The sequence below is a fragment of the Poecilia mexicana genome, unplaced genomic scaffold, assembly GCF_051168715.1.
Source record: "Poecilia mexicana isolate PSO_F unplaced genomic scaffold, ASM5116871v1 scaffold_9, whole genome shotgun sequence".
NCBI classification, from domain to species: Eukaryota; Metazoa; Chordata; class Actinopteri; order Cyprinodontiformes; family Poeciliidae; genus Poecilia; species Poecilia mexicana.
In genome coordinates, this window is record NW_028263378.1 from 13,231,500 (window position 1) to 13,253,693 (window position 22,194).

General features: G+C 38.7%; 3 protein-coding genes across 4 annotated transcripts; all 3 read left to right on the plus strand.

Moving 5' to 3' along the window:
* Window positions 1-5,595: 5,595 nt before the first annotated feature.
* Window positions 5,596-6,398, plus strand: LOC106916949 (protamine-like protein). Its single transcript, XM_014985568.2, has one exon. It carries the CDS (start codon window positions 5,684-5,686, stop codon window positions 6,194-6,196), a length of 513 nt encoding a protein of 170 aa, XP_014841054.2. The 5' UTR covers window positions 5,596-5,683; the 3' UTR covers window positions 6,197-6,398.
* Window positions 6,399-9,255: 2,857 nt separating this feature from the next.
* mpeg1.1 (macrophage expressed 1, tandem duplicate 1) lies at window positions 9,256-12,585 on the plus strand. Its single transcript, XM_014985565.2, has 2 exons — window positions 9,256-9,729; window positions 10,407-12,585. The coding sequence occupies exons 1-2, from the start codon at window positions 9,277-9,279 to the stop codon at window positions 12,105-12,107; spliced, it is 2,154 nt and encodes a 717-aa protein (XP_014841051.2). The 5' UTR covers window positions 9,256-9,276; the 3' UTR covers window positions 12,108-12,585.
* Window positions 12,586-13,449: 864 nt separating this feature from the next.
* On the plus strand, window positions 13,450-19,190 carry LOC106916948 (perforin-1-like). 2 transcript variants are annotated; one of them, XM_088008809.1, is made up of 5 exons: window positions 13,450-13,978; window positions 14,185-14,460; window positions 14,595-14,866; window positions 16,749-16,890; window positions 17,016-19,190. In XM_088008809.1, the coding sequence occupies exons 2-5, from the start codon at window positions 14,191-14,193 to the stop codon at window positions 17,901-17,903; spliced, it is 1,572 nt and encodes a 523-aa protein (XP_087864935.1). In that variant the 5' UTR covers window positions 13,450-13,978; window positions 14,185-14,190; the 3' UTR covers window positions 17,904-19,190. The 2 variants fall into 2 exon arrangements, with proteins under 2 accessions (XP_087864935.1, XP_014841053.2); XM_014985567.2 differs by having other exon boundaries at window positions 13,452-13,989.
* Window positions 19,191-22,194: the final 3,004 nt, after the last annotated feature.

Here is a 22,194-nt window from a genome sequence, read left to right on the forward strand (position 1 = left end):
ATTCTATGGATCACAAAGCAGTTCACTCCTACAGTAATTCTGATAATTCAGCATGTGGTTAATTCTGCTGGGGTTTTTTAGCTCCTGAGCTAACTTATCTGTACATATCAAACAATGATCGTAGTATTGTGCTGCATTGTTGGGCAAGTCAATAACACCTTTCTCTTGTAGAAAGAATGTCCTGGGTTTGAAACCTGGTCTGGAAATATGTCGTTTTACTTTGGCATGTTGTGTGAATGGTAAATATATACTACTCCAGTTCTACCATGATGACACTTATTATGATTAACCCATGTTTTCCACATTATTCTTTTGAATTTTTTATCAACTGTCTGTCCTCACTGATCTCCCTTAGCTTTAGGATCTTGACCTTTAAGACATGTGAGCAGAAGAGACAGTCAGACTCTATCCAACTGGTCAAATTTATTATTGACTTGCAAAGCTTAATACAGGGCACCTGAAATATGAGACACCACTAAACCAGTTCTTGTGCTATCATGATATTTCTCCCACTTATATGAAGTAAAGAGGTTTCACAAGAAAATTGTGAGGGTGTTAGTCATTAAACAAGAGCATCATAAAGATGATTTTACACAGCTGGGGTTATTATGTCAGTCATGATGGCATGAGGCTCTAAGTTGAAAGTGTTAAAAAGTGTAAGATATTTTGGAGACAAATCAAGTCAGATAGGCTGGGCAAAGTTCATTTTAATTCTTACAGTTTTTTAAGAACTAAATTAGAGAAGTAAATGGCCTGACCTATTTTATCTCTGAACAAATGTTTTCATAGGCATTCAAACTCTGGATGTGATTTCTATCTCCCTTTTGTACCGTATTTTCTGCACTACAAGGCGCACCAGATTATAAGGCGCACCTTCAATGAATGGCCTATTTTAAAACTTTTTTTCATATATAAGGCGCACCACATTATAAGGAGCATAGAATAGACTCTACAGTAGAGGCTTGAGTTACGTTATGCATCCACTAGATGGAGCTGCACTAAGAATGTCAACAAAACAGTCCAACTCCGGTCGGCAAGGAGAACCTTCTTTGACTGGGCCGGGGCGTGGCCGGACGATGGCCACCCTTCTCCGTTCGTGCACAGCATGTTCGTGGAGAACGTGGTGCTAAAATGACCTGCAGACGACCTGATTCTAGACGGTCGGTAGGTAGATAGGTCAGCCAAACTTTATCAATAGATTACAAACCAGAGTTCTGACAACTATCCTAGCATGCGCCGCCTGCTTCTTCTTCTACGGGGAAAATAAAGTCGTCGGCTGCTTACCGTAGTTGCTAGACCTTTTGTAGCTCAATATTGGTCCATATATAAGGCGCACCGGATTATAAGGTGCACTGTTGCATTTTGAGGAAATTGAAGGTGTTTAGGTGCACCTTATAGTGCGGAAAATACGGTAATTAATAGAACATTTTATACATAAACTAATTTGTAGAATGACCTTCAAGCCATGTTAAACACGCTATGGTGCATTCAGGATAACATATCCTGATAGTTTTGGTATCCTATCCCCAAAATTATATTCAATTAGTTCAACATACAGTAGATTGATAGCTGAGAAGATCTGCACATCATGCATGTCGGGTCAAAATGTCCCCTTGTACATGACCCTATGTCTTTCCTAAGAAATTGTCTATAAAATCCTGAAGGTCCAATAAACCAGTAGTCTTTCTTTAAATATTTTCATCCATAAATGTATTTTTTAACTAAGCCTAACTTGTTTACTTGATACGATTGACACAAATCTTGCCATTGTTGCATCTGACTTTTGGGGTTTGCTCAGATTGGGGGTCTATCACATTATAATCTTCAAATAATTTAGTGTTGTTCATATTCACAAAAAAACACCATGTAAATACATTTGCAAAGTTTTCATTTCTGTTAAAAGTATAGATGAAAAATAAAAAAACTTTGCCCAGTTTCTGAATTTATACTAGGTTTTATACAAGGACTGAATGATGCACAACCCTGCCAGCATGCCTAGGCGGGCCCTATATGGGGCAAAGGAGGGCAGACCAGATGGGTCCCATATGGGTTTGTCCACGGGTTCCACGGTTGCCCCACATGGGTTTGCCCATGTAGGGCCACAGCCTACATGGGCCCTACATTGTGGTGGCCCACATGGAACCCGCGGACAAACCCACATGGGACCCATCTGGTCTGCCCTCCTTTGCCCCATATGCGGCCCACCTAGGCATGCTGGCAGGGAGGTAGGCTCCATTTACTAAACCTCTGGTAAAAAGAACTTTGATGAAGAAGCAGGGCTTTAAATGAGACAATAAAAATGAGATTTTAAAATAAATGTCTACTTTTAACTTGAACTTGTAAGACCAAATTCTCTTCTTTTGGCACAGTTACGTATTCTGTTTCTAAACATCTGTCATTGTGACTAATTTGCTCCAACATCAGCACTGAGTCGCCACTGACAGGAATAAAGCAGAACTGCAGTCTGATGCTGGACTTTTTGAGCATTCACCTTTGAATGCAACTGCAGGAGGCGCTATCAGTGCACCGCAGGAGGCAGCAGGATATTTGCCAATCTTCTCCCTCATGCACACACATGCAAACTTGCTATCTCTCAGCAGTGCAGAAAAAGACACGATAAGATAGAGCGGGAGAATATATATCTGTTTAGTTTGAGCGGTTTGAATGGGAGAAATATTATCTGTTGCTTATAGTGAGTTTATCTGTTAATGATCTCGTTTTTAATGTAATCTGTCACTTGAGAAACAGTCATGATAAAAACATCATTTTCACAATTTGCATATACATACTTTGACTTCTTAAAGCAATTCATCATTTTCAATAAAAGTGTTTTTTCCACAATAGAAAGCAATACTGGCTATTACAATAAATAGTAAGGGTATTTCCACTGCATTTTTAAAAGGCTTTGTGCCTGTTGTGTTACTATTATTTTTTTTCCCATTTTAAAATAAAATCTGGAAAAGATAAGTAATTATTCAGATGAGTCTGTTGCGTTAGATTTAATAGTTGTGAGTACATCCAGAATTAAGTAAGAATTCAAAAGTGCAAAGGTCTCTTAAAACTCTTGAAGTTCTAGTGAACTGAAAGGTCAGGACAGGAGAAAACACACAGATGTTTGGGTCACGAAAGCGGGAAAAGGAATTGTGTTTAGTCAATTTGTGTACTCTTCTGATTAAATTGGTTGGGGAGGGAGAACCCGGGAAAATAATCTTGAATTCGTTTTTCTACCCACCCTCCATTGCTGGCTGATAATGTTATTCTGGCTCAGATCCACTTCCCTCCAAAAGTGAAGACAGACACATATTATACATTTCATGCATAACACATTTACTTATTATGGTGTTTACATTATTTTTTTATATATTAAATTGAATTAATTAGGCATATAAAACTGGAATTCAACAACTACTTTAAACAATATGTCAAAAACATTAAACTGTTCAACATGACCTAATAATCATTTATCTTTGATTATTTAGAGGTCAAACTCATTATAAATGTTATACAATGCACATCTGAAATTATGTCTAACAACTACCAGCTTGCAAAGACACAACAAATCTGTCAGATTTTAAAATATAAAAAAAAAACAAATGTGGATGGAAAAAATTGGAAACCGTTGTATTTTAATGCTCTTGTATGCGAGTACTCAAATATTTTCTCTGAATCTGGGAGAAGGAAATCAAATCTTATTGTCAGTAAAGATGAAGAACGTCCCCCCTGTGGTGCTGAGACTGACTCTATATGGTTCTCATTTTAGATTTATTCACAAATCAATATTTACACAGCATGAAGGGGTTTTTTTGTCACCAAGCATCATACTGCCCTTCAAAAGCATTTTCATTTAGACATGAGAACAATTTTCTTATCTGCAAAAAAGTGACTTTGTTTTGTCATGATTTAAGCTTACTGAGGAAGCAGCTGTGTTTCTTTGATCATTTTTCAAAGCATTTATTCAGCAAATAATAACTAAATAAACCACATATTTTATGACAACACACAAAGAAGATCACAAGCTTAAAGACGATTTAGTTTGTATTTTTTCTACATGATTTTTTTGAGGTCAAAAACCTTGTAAAGTGATTAAAATGCATGTCTGAAATGGCATTAGACAGCTGCCAGCTTGTATAGAATCAAGACACGTTTTCTATGTTCAAATATGTTTTTAATGAAATTATAGCTATATGAAGTAGATATTGTATGGATTTTTTTACAATGTGCTTTTAAGAAGATGCGCAAAGCTTTTTGTCAAATTTTACAGAAAAATCCAGTTGAAGAAAACACACTCCTTATCATGTTAGAGAGGCGCCACTTCGGGCTGCGGTGGGATTGCTTCTATATGGTCCTCATTATGGTTTTTTGCATAATACATGATTTTTTATTTATCATTTATTTTATTCACTTATTCTTTATTTTTCGCATGATCCAATCACAACAAAAGTGTTTATTTCCGATTGTTTGAGATGTTGTCATCTGTGAAAAAGTATCACGACACTCTTCATTTCTTCACCTTACAAGAATCAACTGTGTTTCTTTGATCATCTTTCAATCAATCCATTAAGCAAAAAATGCCGAAAGAAAACTGAAATCGTGGGATAATATGTCAAACACATCACACCCTTCAAGATTATTTTTTTAGAAGTCTTTCTACTTGATTGGTTAGAGGTAATAAACCTTAGAAATGGTCCAAAATTATTATCTGAATAGACATGTGAAAACCGCCACCTCATAAAGACACCAAAAAGCTGCTATCAACCACGATAAGTCTTGATCAAAAATAGATATTAATGAAGAAAACATTGTGTGAATTTTTTAAAATGTGGTTTTATGTGCATATGCAACCTCTTTCTCTGAATTTTTGATGAAAAATCCAGCTAAAGAAAACACAAACCTTATCTTGTCAGAGAGGGTGGGGAAGATCCCCGCCACGGTGCCGGGACTGTCTCCATAGGGTTCTCATCAGGGTTCGATCCGCTACATTGAGTTAAATATTATTAAGGTATTTTCTTTTTTAATCCTTTTCTCATTGCCCATTTTAACTCTGTCCATGGAAACCCATCTCTGTTTATGTTTGCTTAATACCTTCTCTCTGAAGAAGTTCGACGTTTTCTAATCATCACTGTAATACAACCTGGAGGCAACTGTGTTTCTTTGGCCATCTTTTAATGTATTAATTATGCAAATGAAACTGAAATAAAAAATAACTTTTAGGAAAATACATAAAAAACATCCGGCACTTTTAGACTCTTTAGTCGTATATTTTTATAACCTATTATCCAGGGGTTATAAACTTTAGAAAATGTAGAAAATCCACATTTCAAATGACATCAGACAACTGCCAGCTTCTAAAGAAGGACTAAAATTGCAAGAAATATAAACAGTTCTACTGTAAGGATGAATATATATGCAGTAGACATTATGTGCAGATTTTTAAACATTCATTTATGCAGATATTCAACCTTTTCTTTATATTTTTACAGAAAAATCCAGCAGAAGAAAACACAATCCTTATCATGTCAGAGAGGGTGGGGAAGGTGCCCGCCGTAGTGGTGGGACTGCCTCTGTAGGGCTCTCATCATGGTTTTATAAAGCCTGACTTTTGGGTGCAGACAAGCAGAAGGATTTCTCCGGTCTATCCTGTGTTTGACCTCAACTGACCTGAACCTGCAGGTGGAGCTCCACAATGTCTTCTCCCGCGATTGCTTTGCCGGGGGCACTGCCGGCAAAAAAGAAAGCCAAATCCAAGAAGAAGTCAGGTCCTTCAGTGTCTGACCTGATCCTGAAGGCTGTGTCTGCCTCTGCACAGCGTGGTGGCGTGTCCCTGGCAGCCGTGAAGAAGGTTTTGAAAGCCGGAGGATACGATGTGGTGAAGAACAAGGCAAGGATCTCTGTTGCCATCAAGCGTCTGGTGAACAAGAAAGTCTTGATCCGGAACAAGGGCTCCCTAAAGGTCAACAAAAAACCTCCTAAGCCCAAAAAGAGGAAGGTGGTGAAGAAGAAGAAGCCAAAGACCAAGAAGAAGGCAAAGAAGGTCACCAAAAAAGCAACCAAAAAGTCACCAAAGAAGAAGAGGAAGGCCAAGAGCCCAAAGAAAGCCAAAAAACCTGCTGCGGCCAAAAAGGCAAAGAAGCCAAAGAGCCCCAAGAAGGTGAAGAGGGCCAAGGCTAAAAGGACCAAGGCGCCAGCCAAGAAGTGAGGGCTCCAATGGAACCAGAAGGCTCTTCTCCTGAGCTTTCACTTGGTGTGGACTAAGATGCATTCAACAAAACTAAGTTTGCTTTACTGAACTTGCTATTTTCTTACATCTCCTATTTTTTCTCTTTTTCTCATCTGTCACAGTCTGTTGTAGACTGAACTGCATTGTTGGAAATAAAAAAAAAAGAAAAATTCTTATTTAAGACGTGTGATGTAGTTTCTTTATATACATACTTGCTTAGTAATATAACAAAGGTGTGTTGTTCAGGTAGAATTATGCAGTATTACCATTTTGTCTTAAAAAGTAAACAAAACAGTTTATTAGACTCACTGAGAATAGCTTTCATTTGCCTCAGTTTAAGAGGCTTCCTTGCTGGGTTTAAGATGAGTTTGCTTAATTCTCATAATTAATATTTTCAGGAGCTGCACTTTTTCTGCACTGTTAAACACTAAAAATCAAAAGCCCACATGAATCAGATGGAAGCAGTATATTTAGTATATTTAACTTTTATTTGTAAAGTTCTCATGAATACACCTTCCGCCGTAACCTGATACAAATGTCAGCCTGTTTTACATTCAGCTGGTAAGCTGAAGAAATTAGATAAAATAATGTCTGAACCCAATTATCTGCAATTCAGGAGATTTGTGGAGATTTAAAGTGAGGGTGTGACTCCAAGAAACGCTCCACTGGCCAAGTGGCAAGAGGTTTATTTTCCAAACACGATGGCTCGTTGTCACAACATTGTCATTCTGTACATACTGGTCTTGACTGTTCTTGACCATAATCTTCAGGTTTATAAGTTGCAGTCGTAAAAAAACAGGTTGAGACGTGTTATCTCGACATTATGACGAGCTTTAGCTTCACTGCAAAAGATTTTTAAAAAAGAACGTGGCATGGGGTTCCTTTCTTTCTTTTTTTCTTTCATTCTTTTGTCAAACTGAGCTCATAATTAGAAAGCTTTATGTGAGTAGTGTCTCAAAGTTTACTGTCGCCATCTGCTGGTTGCAATTAGGTACAGAAGTGAGGCCTTCAAAGAAAAATCTCAACGGTATGTTAGGATGTCATATATTGTTGAATCCATCAGCAAGGTCAAGGACGGAATTGGGAAGAAGCTCAACACAGGGTTAGCTAATAAGACAACATATTACATTTCAACACACAACAGATTACTATTCAAGAAAATGAAAAGAGTATGACACAATTGCAGACCCACCTTAGCATGGGTGCCCACCTAAAATGATAGGCCAAGTAAAGACAGCATAAATCAGGGAAGCAATAAAGTGGCCCATGATAACTCTGGAGGAGGTACAGATGCAACAAAAGTCTAAAACCTGGGATGGAGGTTCACCTTCCAGCAAGACCAGACTTATAAAGGAATCCTTTAGATTAACTATCTAATTCTACGATAACAGTGTTAGCTCAGGAGGTTGGATTAGACTTGCAACTGGTGGGTTCCCGGTTTGAATGATTGCTCCATCTGTCCTCAGACTTGATGAAACACTGTACAAATGTACGACATTTACCAATTAAAATGTGCTACTCAAGTCAATACCTAAGTAGAATAGAGAATCAACCACAACACTTTAAAATTACTAACTCAAGATTTGCAGCTGTAGCTGCTACAGCAAGTGAGAGGTGAAGTATTGATTCAGGAATGGGGAGGGGAGGCTTGTTGAGTGTACATTATTAATGCAACACTCTTCTCACATCTAAGTGTGAAATATTCTGAAAACCATTTACTGTGTTCTTTCCACATCACAATCACCTTGTGCTGGTCCATCAAAAAAAAAAAAAAAAGATCACAGTAAAATGCATCAAAATGTATTGCTGTATCATGACAGAATGCAGAAATGTTCAAAACTTAGGAAAACTTTTGCAAGGCATGGAAATGTATTGCTTTGACCGATGGCAAAGTGAGACGGGGTGAGAGAGAGAGGTTCTCAACTAGGTTTGAAATTTGTTGCTGTGAAGCATCTTTCTGCAACAAAGACAGGGGAATAACAGAAACTTGCCAAACTGGAAGTGTTTTTCTAAATATGTTTGCTAACTCGGTGGGTCATTCCTCACAAACACCTGGAAGTTTACCTGAGCCTCTTGCCTGAACCAAAACGGGTTCAGACATGAAGGACTGGGTGGTGACTCAGAAAGTCACCAGGCTTTCCCACTGATGCACTCTCATGTGATCTTGACCATAATTTCCTCTTATCTTGTGTTTGAACATCTACTTTCTGTTCCCTTTTTAAATGAGGAAGACTATAAATACTTATCACAAGATATAGATATAGCATCAATATAGATAAAGGGTTCCATTTCATTTTCTAACCTGCACATAAAGAAGATTTTAGTCTATTCTCCCTTTACAGTCAAATGTTTGGATTGTTTGAACAACAACCTGTCTGTCCTGCAAGGGAGATTTGTTTTTACGTTAAACCCATTATATTAAACAGATTGTTGTATTGATTGTTCTGCTTCTGTTCTGTTATGTTTATTTAAAAATCACTCTTTTTAGAGAACCACAGAAAACAGAAAAGAGCACATCAGTTTAAGGATTCTTCCTCATTTCATTCTGTATCAATTTATCAGTGACAAAAGTTTTATGTAATTGTTTATAATAGTTATATTTCACTGAGCAGAACTTTTCTCACAGTGAAACTGTAATCTTTTCATTGCTTTGTTGACAGCACAGCTGGTAAATCTGCTAAACATTTGCAATAGTGATGGGGAGTGGGGTTAGTGGTGTTCATTTAGCCTTGATATTTGTTTCCTCTTTAGTTAATCTTCTATAATATGGGTTAAATGCTGTTTAAGTTCTGGACAAATAAATGAGAAATTGCAAATGTCTGCAAAATAAGCAATTCTTAAATCATAATATTGTTATTGTTGTTTTAAAATTTGATCAAACTTTTGTTTTCTTGTATTTTTCAGTCTGTAAAAATCATTAAAAAAGACCTAAGAGAAATGGAAGTGAAAACAAACCAACTCTCTGTGTTTCCTGTTAGTCATGTGATCATCACATTAGAGGCGGGAACTAATTGAACTTCAATAGAGTTGCCTCAGATTTCACTTCAGTCAAAGGCATCATGAAGTCTGCCCTGACACTTCTTATTGCTCTTACTTTTTTTCAAATCTGCTGCTCCGGTCCCGTGAGCCGTCCGACCAACTGGCTCAGACAATGCCGGGCCTCCACCAACATTTCCCTCACAGCCCTGGAAGTCCTGCCAGGAGGAGGCTGGGACAACCTCCGGAACCTGGACATGGGCCGAGTGATGAACCTCAGCTACTTCCAGTGCCAAACCACCGAGGACGGGCTTTACCTCATTCCAGATGAGGTGTTTGTCATCCCACAGAAGGAGACAGGCGTGGAGACCAACTCAGAGATAATCAGCTCCTGGCTGGAGCAGAAAAGCACCACATCTAACTCCATAAATGCTGATGTATCATTTTACTCAGTTCTGAATGCCAAGTTTTCCTCTGAGAACACAAGGATGAAATCACATCAGGTCAAGGATTCTTCGACTACAGCTAGAGTACAGGTATTTTGAACACTCTAAAAACATTCATGTGCTAAAAAATAAATAAATAAATAAAAAAACAACTTTTTATAAATATTCAGACATCTGTACAAAAGTTTTCAGACCTCTTGATCTTTATTTTTGTATTCCTGAAAATATACGTAATAGACAAGCCTGTGTGTGATTATGAAGTGAAAAGGAGAATGATCAACGTTCTTTTAAACATTTCATCTTTTCAAATCAAATTCTGAATATGCAGCTGGAATTCATATTTATGTGCTACTTTGGAGAAACACAGACGTCACCAAGTTATTTGGGATTTCTACCAGATTTGCACAGCTAAATACTGGCATTTTTTTAGCTTAATATCTGTCATATTTGATTTGGGAGCATTTATGAACAGCAAATATAATTTTCTACAACAAGGTCTCTGTTACGTAGGTCTCTAGACTTTGACTGTGTTTAACATAAATCTGTTGTGATCTAAACCAGTGGTGTTGCAGGTTAATCCTCAAAGGGAAACAACATGGTGTTCTCTATCAGGCAGTTGTAGAAAAAACAATGATATTGTTTGTTATCGGGTAAAAAATATGATTGTCTATTTTCATTATGGGCATATGGACAGATTTATAGAAATATAAAGGAAAAGTTACATATCACAAAACTGAATGTAATCTACAATTTAATTCTATCAACAGGTTCGCAACTTCATCTACACCGTCAAAGCTTACCCAGACTTCACATTGGATTCCCGCTTTGTTCAGCAAGTCAAAGACATTGCTGATGCAATTGTAAACAATCAGACAAGGAATGCAGACTACCTTTCAGAGAAGATGGTGCTGGACTATGGAACCCATGTTATCACCAGTATAGATGCCGGGGCATCTCTGGTGCAGGAAGACTATCTCCGTTCCTCCTATGTGTCAGACAGTTCTTCAGATACCTCCACTGTTAAAGCTCAGGCCGGGTTAAACTTTTTTGACAAACTAAAATTTGATATCAGCAGTCAGTCCAGCCAACAAAGCTCATTACTTAAAACATATCAGTCCAACATTCAGTACTCCCTCATCCAAAGCCATGGGGGCATACCTTTTTATCCTGGAATCACTTTGCAGAAGTGGCAAGAAAATACAAAGAATAATCTGGTTGCTATTGATCGTTCTGGGTTCCCCATCCACTATTTTATAAACTCAAACACTTTTCCTGATCTGCCACAGCCTACTGTTGGCAAAGTGGCTCGTACAGTGAGTATGGCAATAGATCGCTACTACAAGGTCAACACCCGCCCTGGTTGTGTGGACATTGGTTCCAAGAACTTCAACTTTCAGGCCAATGTTGATGACAACTCCTGTGATGGTCCAGCCACCAACCTTAGTTTTGGAGGAGTCTACCAACAGTGTACAAAACTTACCTATGATGCAGATCCACTTTGCGAAACCCTTGCCCAGAAAAATATTGCAACAGGTGGTTACTCCTGTCGCTCACCTTACTCCCCAACTTTATTACGATCAGAAGTGAGGCAGCAGGGTTACACAGAAAATTACTGCTATGATGTTAGCCACAGATGTGGATTCCTGTGGTTGAAGACTTGTCATCGGCAAAACTGTCAAAATCTCTATCGTGTTCGCTCTGCTCGAATAAATACGTACTGGTGCTCTGTCAATGGAAAAGCTCCAGAAAACTCGGGGTATCTGTTCGGAGGAATCTACGGCACCTCTTTCGAGAACCCCATCACCAAGTCCAAAAGCTGCCCTGCAAACTTCATTCCAGTGAAGTTTCTATCAGATGGCCAAATGATCTGCGTGAGTGACGACTATGAGGCCGGCTCCAGATATTCCGTCCCATTTGGAGGTCTCTTCAGCTGTGAGTCTGGTAACCCACTAGCTAAAAACCAACGTAGATGCCCTCCCAAATTCAGCCAGCACCTCGCCACTGTTAGCGATGGCTGTGAAATTCTTTACTGCGTCCAGTCTGGACTGTTTACAGGGGGTGACCTGAAACCAATCATCCTCCCTCCTTTTACTAAATCTCCTCTTGTGAGCATGCAAGCCACCAACACAGTGATGGTGATGACAGAAGGAGATAAGAGCTGGGTCAGGGTGGGGCCCACTAAATCATGGAAACTTGTCAAACCTGACGAAATGCCAGACCTTATTCGAAAGTTCAACCCAGAAATGAATCAGATGTCAAGTGGGGAAAAGGCAGGAGTGGCATTTGGAGTGATGGGTTTGATAGCCTTTGTGGTCATAGTGGCAGTGATCCTTAGGAGAAGGAGGAGGTACTCTCAGTTTAGGTCAGGATATCAGAAAATAACCGACGAGCCAGAGATGGAGACGACCCACGAGGAGGCGACCCACGAGGTGACGACCCACGAGGAGACGACCCACGAGGAGGCGTAAAAATGGCTTAAGACCGGGTGATTTTCCTTTGATTCTTAAAACTATTTTTCACGAATTTAAAGATTTATTTTGTGAAAGAGAATATTATTTTTTGCACATAAAACTTTGCATTATGAATTGTGAAACTTAAAAGGGAACTGTATTTGCTTTGCAATATGCAGCGCACACTGATGAAGCCAAAACTGACTTTCAAACTATGTAAAGTACCACTGCTGCACATGTCAAAAAGCACGTTTACTGTTTATCATTATTATTATTATTATACTTTGCATGATTTGATGCTGTGTTTAGTTAGATTTTTCTTTGTTAAAAGCTCATAAAAATTATTAAAACAACTCAGGTCTACTTTTGATTTGTGCCATATGTAAACCAGCTTAAGAGCTTACTTTTTGTACGCTGCCATTAAGACGACTACACTCTTAATGTATGCTTGCTTATTTGACAGCGATAATAAAAAAAAATAAAACTAGTAAAAGTAGGTGTGTGTTTCGTGTTGTACTCATGAATGTTAAGTATCTGATCAAATAAAATCTTTATAAAACATCCACAACAGCGAGAGGCCACATCAAACCCAATGGAGAAGCTGTTTCTGAGTAACTGATCATATTGAGTTAATATCTGAGTTAATCAGAAGCATTCTTTGTTTAAAGTTTAAAGCTTATTTTAAAGTCTCTCACTTCCTCTAATGATCCGATTTAGAGAGGAGGCGCTCTGTTTTATTGTGTACAGAACATTTTTCAAAGCTTCAAGGCTGTGTGGAGTAGCATCTAGTGCAGCGTTTCTATAATTTGACTCTGGCTCTGGGTCAGATTCAACGCATATTTGTTTCAGTCTCACATGTGCATATGTGTTCCAAAACTGCTTTGAATAAGACACAGCATTCAGCAGTGAGGCTTCTGTTTATTTTTATATCTTTAAAAATATGTAAGACCCTATAACTTAAGCCTCGCAAGCAACATACACACTCCTCTCTCAAAACCAAACAGACATTGATCACACATGAAAGGAATCACTTTAACAAGTCTTCAATTATAGAGGCGGCACATAGCAGTTCATTAGGCTGACGGGAAGCTGCTGCTCAAATTAACATACCGACTAGCTGATGGGTCTTTTCGAGAGTTTCTATTCTTGTATAAAACCTTTTGTAAAATGTGTTCTCATCTTTCCTGACTTCAAGAAGAAAACCCACACACATTCCACTGACATCCGTAAACAGACGTGCTTGGGTTTTTTTCTTCCTCTGTGGCTGTGCACAACCAGGGCAGCTCAGAGGTTTTAAACAAACACATATCCAGTCCAACAGACACAAAACTACATAGCCTACGGTATACACACATGGCAGCATCTACACACTCAGACACACATTTCCCGGAAAGTCCTTAAATCGGTGTTGGTCTCCTCTGCTATGACAACACAAAATCTCTCCCTCCCCCACATATCCACATACTGCACACATACTGCTCACGGTCGGCTGGGATTTAGAGAACTGGGTCTTGAGCATGAAAACAAACCTACTCATGCAGAGGAAATGTGCAATTCTGCAGGGAAAGAGAGGCAGGAAAATAAGGATGGGCAAGGGAGAGCTTTGGACAGATAGTTCAAACATTTGGAAACTCCCTCCTTTTCAATATGCAGAGGACAGAGCGAAGACTGAACTCAGCAGGCTTTCAGTACAGCCTGCCAGAGACGCCACAGCTCTCTGCAGCTGCCTCTTCAGGATTTTAGTTTCCGTGTACTTCATCATTTAGTCAAATGTACCATGAATGGAAAGCTTAAAGAAGAAAACCCGAAGTAGTAGTTTATTCCAAAGTGAAAGTCACCACCGGTGTTAAAGAAGAAAAATATCTGTAGGAACAAAAAAGGAAAAACAAGTGAGTAAGAGGTGAGTGTGCATGATTTCTGTGCAACATCTGAGGCAGGATTACTGCAGTTTACAACAGGCTCCTGTGATACCAGGGATTTAAAGCTCATCTAAAACTAAAATCAAACAAATTCTTTTAGTCTCTCCGCGAAACAGAGAGTGTTTTTAACAGCAAATATGTGTCTCTTTGGCCTTTTTGTGTTCTGTCACATTTAGGTAACCATGCAAGCAGGAGGAAACCAGCAGAGAAACTTTGTCCTGTTTGTGTTGAGACTGTCCGTTACTTTGGAAGTCTGCAGGGTCCTGGGTTGTCGGATTGGCACCGGACCAGAGTGTGAGAAGGCTCCTTTTGTCCCAGGCCACAACCTGGCTGGGGAGGGTTTCGATGTGGTGCGGCTGCGTCGCACAGGGGCGTACGTCATCAATGTCAAAGCTCATCTGGATGACAACCGTACCTGCACACTGTGTCCAAACAGGTTCCAAGGCGGGCAGGTGATAACTGTAAAACCTGCAGCTTGAGCTTCTGTTTCCACTCCTCTCAAAATGACTTCACTTTAACAGAAATATTTAGTTTTTTTCCTCAGTCTGACCAGATCGTTTGTTTCTCCTCCTTCCACTTTGCTTAGATTCAGAGGCTCCCAGCTGCAGTGTTGGACTGGCGTCTCTTCAGTCGCTGCAGTAAGCAGCTGTCTAGTGCACTCCACCATTCTGTGGACTCCCTGCTGCGTAGCTCCAACTTGCTGGTGAACAACAACTGGGGTTTGGGTTTGAGCCTGGAGAAAATAGGCCAGGCGGTGCTGGGAGGAAGCCGCTCAGATTTGGCCAAGTTTGCGCGCTCGCAGCACAGTGTGGACAAAGCTACGTTTGCCATGCACGAAATCAGTTGTTCCTATTACAGGTAAGGGGAAAAAAAAAATAGGTTTACTTTGGCTGAATGCAGTGCATCGTTTCTTACAAAAAATAAACTTGCTCTATAAAACTGGAAATATAGGTCATTTAGTATAACAGGTTAATTTGATTAATTCAGTGTTTAGGTAAAACTATTAAGGTTAAACAATAAATTTGGTCTAAAACACCAATCAGTTACTGTTTCTGTGCTGGTGAGGACCACCATACGAAAAGGATTAACCATTATGTCTTTAGTAAAGGGGCCAGGGTCAGTTTTACAGGGGCAATGCAAGATTTGGCCCCATCTACAATCACCCATTCTCCAAAAACTTCTTAATTAGTAAAAGAGAGTGAATTAATGTCATTTCATTTACTAACTCTTTTTTTAGATATCCACCAAATAAGTAGAATATACCTGGAATGGACAGAAGGTTGCACTAATGTATATTTTTAGATAAAAATTTAGCTTAATAAATAAATCAGTCAGTCTCACAATTTGAATAATCTATGTAAAATGTATTAGAAAATATGTTCCTTACTGTCCTATTGAATGAAATTGATCACAAATATGAAGTGGGAAAATTAAACATTTGTAGTTCTCAGATTATTTGGCATCAAAATAGTTCAACACTATCCATAAGGAACTAATAAATAGCTAACAACACAGTGTGGTCATTTTCCCAATAATTTAAATAAAAAGAAACTACTGAAATCTCAGAATTTAGACGGAAGATGCTTCACATTTGTTTTTGTGTTTCTACATCTATTCTAATGAAAAAGGGGAGAGGAAGTGAGGAAAGGAACTAGGAAAGTTTCAGAGACACATTTTATACGTCAACGTTTCACACCAGAAAAGCCACAAGAGAACAGGAACAGAGTTCCCTTTTTTTGCTTCCACTTCGACTTTTTTCCGTGTGCCTATGTTTGGTCATGATATCAAACTGTTTGGTGGGTCGTGGAACTGATTAGAGAGGTGTTTGTCCCACACTCAGATGTCTGACAGAATATCTAAACATTACATTCGTTATCTCACCCGAAACTTCATTCAAACTGGAAAACTGTCAGTTCTGGCTTTTGGATGTGTGGATGCTTTTGTGTTCCTGGTCTTTGATTTGAGACTACCATACATGATGCAACATCATCACATGCTCTGATTGGATAATGTGCTGATCAACCATTCAGAAAAAACTTGGAAAAACTAATAGTTATGAAGATGGGCAGTTTTAAAAATTGTTACTATTATTTTTGCAGGCTACTTTGACATTGTGACTAAAAACTTACTTTTGTCCTGTGTCTCTATCGTCCCTAAAATGTTCAAGCATGTAGTCATTGTACAAAATAAAAAAAACAGTGTGATAAAAGTTTTAGTAGATATTTAAGGTTAATTAGTCACATTATATTAAAAGATTTCTGGATTTCTGCATTTGCAAAGTAAGGTCATTTATTTGGGAGATATTTTGACATATTGACAGAAATTTAAAAATATGCTTCTTGTTAAATATTCTTTCACATTTTGAAGTTTTCAGGATGCCATCAGCATGGCATAACAGACTGTTTTGACCAAATCCATGGTCTAACAAGGACATTATGAAATGACACTGACAGTGTTTTGTCTACTACAAGAATATTACCAACAACCAGAGAGTAAAATGCACTTTAAACTGCATTGCATAATTCACTACATACATTTTTACTGAGAAAACAATATGCTAGATATGTTGTAAGCATAAAAGTTTTATTTTAAACTGTGATCTAGAAAATATCCGAAAATATTTTTAGAAAAGCTAAGAAAAGACAAAGTGTTTACTAACAGGCTCTCACATAAATAATACAAGCTTGCAAACTTTCTTTGTTGCAGAAAGATGAACATAATGTTGATGATTGTCTTACAGCTACAGGCTGGCCGATCATCCCCACCTGAGCTCAGAGTTCACAAAGCATCTGAGGAGACTCCCACAGAGCTTAAGCACAATCCAGAACAAAGCCCTGTACAGACGCCTCATAGACACCTATGGAACGCATTACATACACCAGGTTTATAGCGTCTTTATTCTTGTACAAATGCAAAAAATCCCTCCCATTGCTCAAACAGTCCTGTGCTCAAGTAAAGCTAAATCTACCGTTTAAAGTCCTATGTTTCATTTACTTTTTGTTTCTAGGTGCAGCTTGGGGGTAAGGTGAGGCGGATCACTGCTTTCAGGACTTGTCTGGCCACACTGAAGGGCTTCTCGGAGTCAGAGATCAAGAACTGCCTGAATCTTGAACTCCGGATGGCTCTTGGTTTTCTTCCCGCTAATGCAACTTTCTCCAACAAGTGTGACAATCTTCTGAAGGGTAACATGAGCATGGGCTTCTACCAGGGCTTCATGACGCACAAGATTGAGGTGATAGGAGGAGAGCAGTATTTCCCTGACATTCTCTACCAGCAAGACCCCTCGGAGGCATACCACAGCTGGATGAACAGCCTCCACAACAACCCAGACGTGGTTTCCTACGCCATCTTTCCTCTGCATCATTTGGTGGAGGACAATCAGATCAGTGAAAATCTGAGAAGTATGATCACACAGTACATAAATGAGAACCAGCTGGAAGAGGAGCAGCTTGGCCCAAAGAACTGCTCCCCGACTCCCAACCTGGATCACAACTGCTGTCCTTTACGGGCCGGCAGAGGAACTCTGAGTCTGGAAATCCACAGAGCTGCAGGATTGAGGGCCGACACCTTCACAAAAACGGATGCATACGTGAAGATCTTCTACAGCGGCATGTATGAGGAGACAGAGACTGTGATGGACAACAACGACCCAGTCTGGAACGCCACATATGACTTTGGCTCAGTGGAGCTGGGTCAGGAGTTGAGGTTCGAAGTCTGGGATAGGGACGTTCTTTACAATGACATGGCAGGAATATGCATCGTCTTTCCTGAGAAAGGAACTCACTCTTTAAGCTGTCAGCTGCGTAAAGGAGTTCTCTATTTTACCTACGCCATTAGCTGCGACGCACATTTGACAGGGTTTAGATGTGGCCGATATTCTCCACATGCTGAGTAAATAAGTATTTAGCCTCTCAGTGTCTAGTTCTTCGTTTTTCAAAGAGTACTTCTAACCTATGTTCTAGGTAGTAATTGGCACTCAGACAGATAGTAAGAGACTTCAGGGCTTTCTTAAACCATTTTTAATCACCTATTGACCTATTAACTTTTTTAATTTGTAAAAAGTTGTATATATCATTGGTAGTCTAAGTAAAAGTAAATCTCTATTCAGGACCTTGTTTTTAACATGATGCTATATGTTAATCACTCAGCCTCCTTCATAAGCTTTCTGCACTTAACCTTTCACCTGCATTGTACAAGTGCTAGCTGTGAAATCAACTTCAAAATTTATAAAAAAAATAAAATAAAATAAAACTCTAAATTCCTTATGGTATATCTTAAATTATTTTAAATTAAATTGGTGTAGATTATCTTGAGACCCTCCTCAAGGGTCTCAAGATTGGGAGCTGCTCTAATGTACTCATTAGAGCTGCATGGGTTCAAGCTAATGTAGAAGTCAAATGGCAATTTTGCATTTGCATTTGATCCTGATGAGAATATCAGGATCACATAAGCTGTGGGTTCACACTGGAAATGTGAGCTGAGGAAATATGTTACTGCGTATCGTGGTACAGAACATCCAACCACAGGCTGCATTCAGACAGGACTTTTTTTCAACAGAAAAAAGAGGGGAAAGTTATCGGTCTTAAGTGAGGAATTTGTTATCAGAATATGATACGTGTAAAGAAATATGAGACTAATGAGCCCACAGAAGAATATTATGAACAAATATCAATTCCTGAAAAGAGGGAATGTGAAGTAGACAAAAGTGTGGACACTTACACTTCAACACCACAAGAGGGCTCTCGCGACTCAGGCAGATATGTGAAAAAAAATTATGGCGAGAAAATAAGTCTTAAAATACCTGTGCGTATGCAGTACTGGATTTGTGATCCATGTAAGCCTGTAAGACATACAACTATCTCTAATCCTCATTCTAAGATGCACATTGAAGTTATTAATTCAGAGTCTAAGTGCCAAAAATGTAATTTTGTCAATAGAGCTAACCTTATTAGCTCTATTATTGCTTTGTCTTTGTGTGTTTCTCCAGGTCAAAATATAATCTGTATTATAAATGTGTCCAAATAAGAATGATCTTAAGGTTAAAATAATTTTATCTTTAATATGTTGAACATTTCTAAAGCACTTGAACATTTTCAGAATTGGAAAACATCAATATATGTTTGCTATGCCTGTGTGTGTAAGAGTTGCCAAAGTCAAATAAAAACAGGATGTGAATGCCTAACCAGCCTTTTCCCGCCACTCCAGGAACGTCTTTGCTTTTTTCCAATACGCTTGTATAGCACATTTCATCAGCAAGGCAGTTCAAAATGCTTTTCATAATGGAAAACACAAAATTACAAAATTATTAGGAAAACACTATACAGTCAGCAACCTGTTGGTCTCAGGTTGTCATTCACAACAGGGGTGTCAAACTCCAGTCCTCAAGGGCCGCTGTCCTGCAGTGTTTAGATGTGCCACAGGTAAAAAACAGTGGAATGAAATGGCTTAATTACCTCCTCCCTGTGTAGATCGGTTCTCCTGAGCCTTGCTAATGACCTAATTATTCTTTTCAGGTGTGGTGCAGCAGAGGCACATCTAAAAGTTGCAGGACAGAGGCCCTTGAGGACTGGAGTTTGACACCCCTGTCATGAGAGGACCCAAATTTGGGTCCTCTAGTGACAGACAGGTTAACAATTAGGTTTTGATGAGTGTCATCTCCAAAATTATACACATGAAATATGGTGACCAATGTTTCACTTATGATGTTTCAAAACCAACTCTAAGCAGGAGGGATTTTAGTCTAGGTTTAAAGGAACTCAGTGTCTTAGCTGTTTAGCAGTTTTCTGGAAGTTTCTTCCAGATTTGTGGTGTGAAGTTGAATGTGCTTCTCCCCGTTTGGTTCTGGGGATGCAGAGCAGACCAAGTGGTCTGGAAGTTTATTGCAACACCAGCAGATCTTTAATGAATTGTGGTGCTAAGCGGTTCAATGATTTATAAACTAATAACAGTATTTTAACGTCTATTCTGAGCTAACGAGAGCCAGTGTAGGGACTTTAGTAGAGGGGTGATATACTCTATGTTCCTTGTTTTAGTCATAATGCGAGTTGCAGCATTTTGGATCAGTTCCAGCTGGCTGATTTTTTTTAGGCAGACCTGTGAAGACACTGTTGCAGTAATCGATGCGACTAAAGAGAAACATCATGGATGAGTTTTTCTAGATCCCACTGAGATATTAGTCCTCTAATCTTGGAAATGTTTTTCAGGTGATAGAAGGCCGACGTTGTAACTGTCTTTATGTGGCTCTGAAGGTTCAGGTCTGAGTCCATCACTACTCCCAGATTTTAGGCCTGATCGCTGGTTTCTAGCTGTAATAATCGTTCCAAAGATAATAACTTCAGTTTTGTTTCTGTTCAGCTTGAAAACTTATGGCACATCCACACATTTATCTGTTCTAAGCATCTGTTCTGTGCTTGGATGAGTTCAGAGTCACCTGGTGACATCGTGATGTAGACCTGTATATCATCTGCATAGTTATGGTAGCTCTTCTTGAATAAGAGGGACTAAGAGTGAACGATTTAAAAATGCACAGAACTGCAGATCAAAATGGACAGAACTTTTTATGGACCACACAATCTGTGTATGGTTCGGTCTTTCGTTTTTAAATGAAAATGGATTTTCTATTTTTATTTGAAACAAAAATAACAAGCTGCCTCACAGCTTATTATTAGCTCACAATAAATAAACAAGAACTTGCATGAATACTGTATTTGCTAGTTGTGACATCCGCTAAGGTTGAGAATGTTAAGACGGTTAGGGCATGTCTCAACAAACAAACATGAACAGTCTCAGCAGAGGCATGCCCCAACAGCTTTATCTCAAGCTGTATAGAACATTTCAAAAACAACGCATTTCAAAGTGCTTTGCGTGAGAAAAACTATAACATCTGATCCGTTTCTTACTCATTTTGCTGCTTGTGGGCTCAATATTGGGACGCAGGACGTAACCAAGAGAATCTGATTACATACAAAACAGACACATCACAAAATATAGAAAAGTACAGAAAGTCATGAGCAATTAATATTAAAAAAGTTGTAATTCAGAGCAGAGTTGATCTGTTTTCCAGTTTTGATCTGTTTTCCTGTTTAGAGCTAATCAAAAGTAGCTCTAAAATAATGGTCATTTGGCCTTGACTTAAAGGAAGCCTGTATCTGCATCATCAATTTTTCTGGAAGCTTGTTCCAGATCAGAGCACAGAAACTAAATGCTGCTTCTCCAAATTTTGATTCTGAGGAAGCAGTCAACTTGAACCAGAAAACCTGAGTGGTCTGTAAGGTTGATACAACAGATTGACAGTTCCGTTTACATGAAGTTATAAAACTTGCTTTTAAAACATACTGATTCCATTTTATTTAACAATGTTTAACCAAGAAACTCCCACTGAGCTTATAAACCTCCTTTTCAAGGGAGTCCTAGCCAAGAGGGAGCAATGGCTATAAAATAATTAACAATACGAGACTGGAATCCAATGTTTTTTTTATGTAAAAGTTTTGCTAAATGCTTTATGCTTTTGTTGGTACATAAAAAAGAGAGTTTCTCCAAAATTGTCCATGATTTATTTAATTAAAAACCATTTTTTGAGGTCAAAGATAGGGCTGAAATAAAATGCAGATACAAACTTCAAATGAGCATAGTGAAAATATTATTGTGAACAAAAAAAACTTATAGAACCTGAATGGGGAGATTCAGACAAGAAGCCCAGGCAGAGAGGTTGATAGCTGGAAGAACCAGCTACAAATAATGAAACCCAGAGAGCTAATTTCTGAATGAGAAGTGAAGAATGGTGTTAGATAAAAGTTCAGATTCAGGGAGTCTGAGCTAGGGGTGGGAGTTGGAGTGACATGGGGCAAAATACAAAGAGAACAAAGCACAAAAAATAATAAGAATAAAGAAATTAACAAAGACATATGGAAAGCTTTCTCTAGTAGTAATGAACCCAGACTATTAAAAAAAATGAAAAAATGAAAACCTAAACCTAAACACCAGACAGTGACAGGAATTCAACATGTTCAGGCAAGTTCCCATTACAGCCTATGCTGGATCTTTTTACAGCATAGGCTGTAAAAACTGAAAAAGCATCCAGATTCGATAACAAGTGTTTTGTGCTGTAAGGTATCATATTACCTTCCAGGTAATAAGATTCCTTACCTTATAGGTAATCATATTACCTTACAGGTATCATATTACAG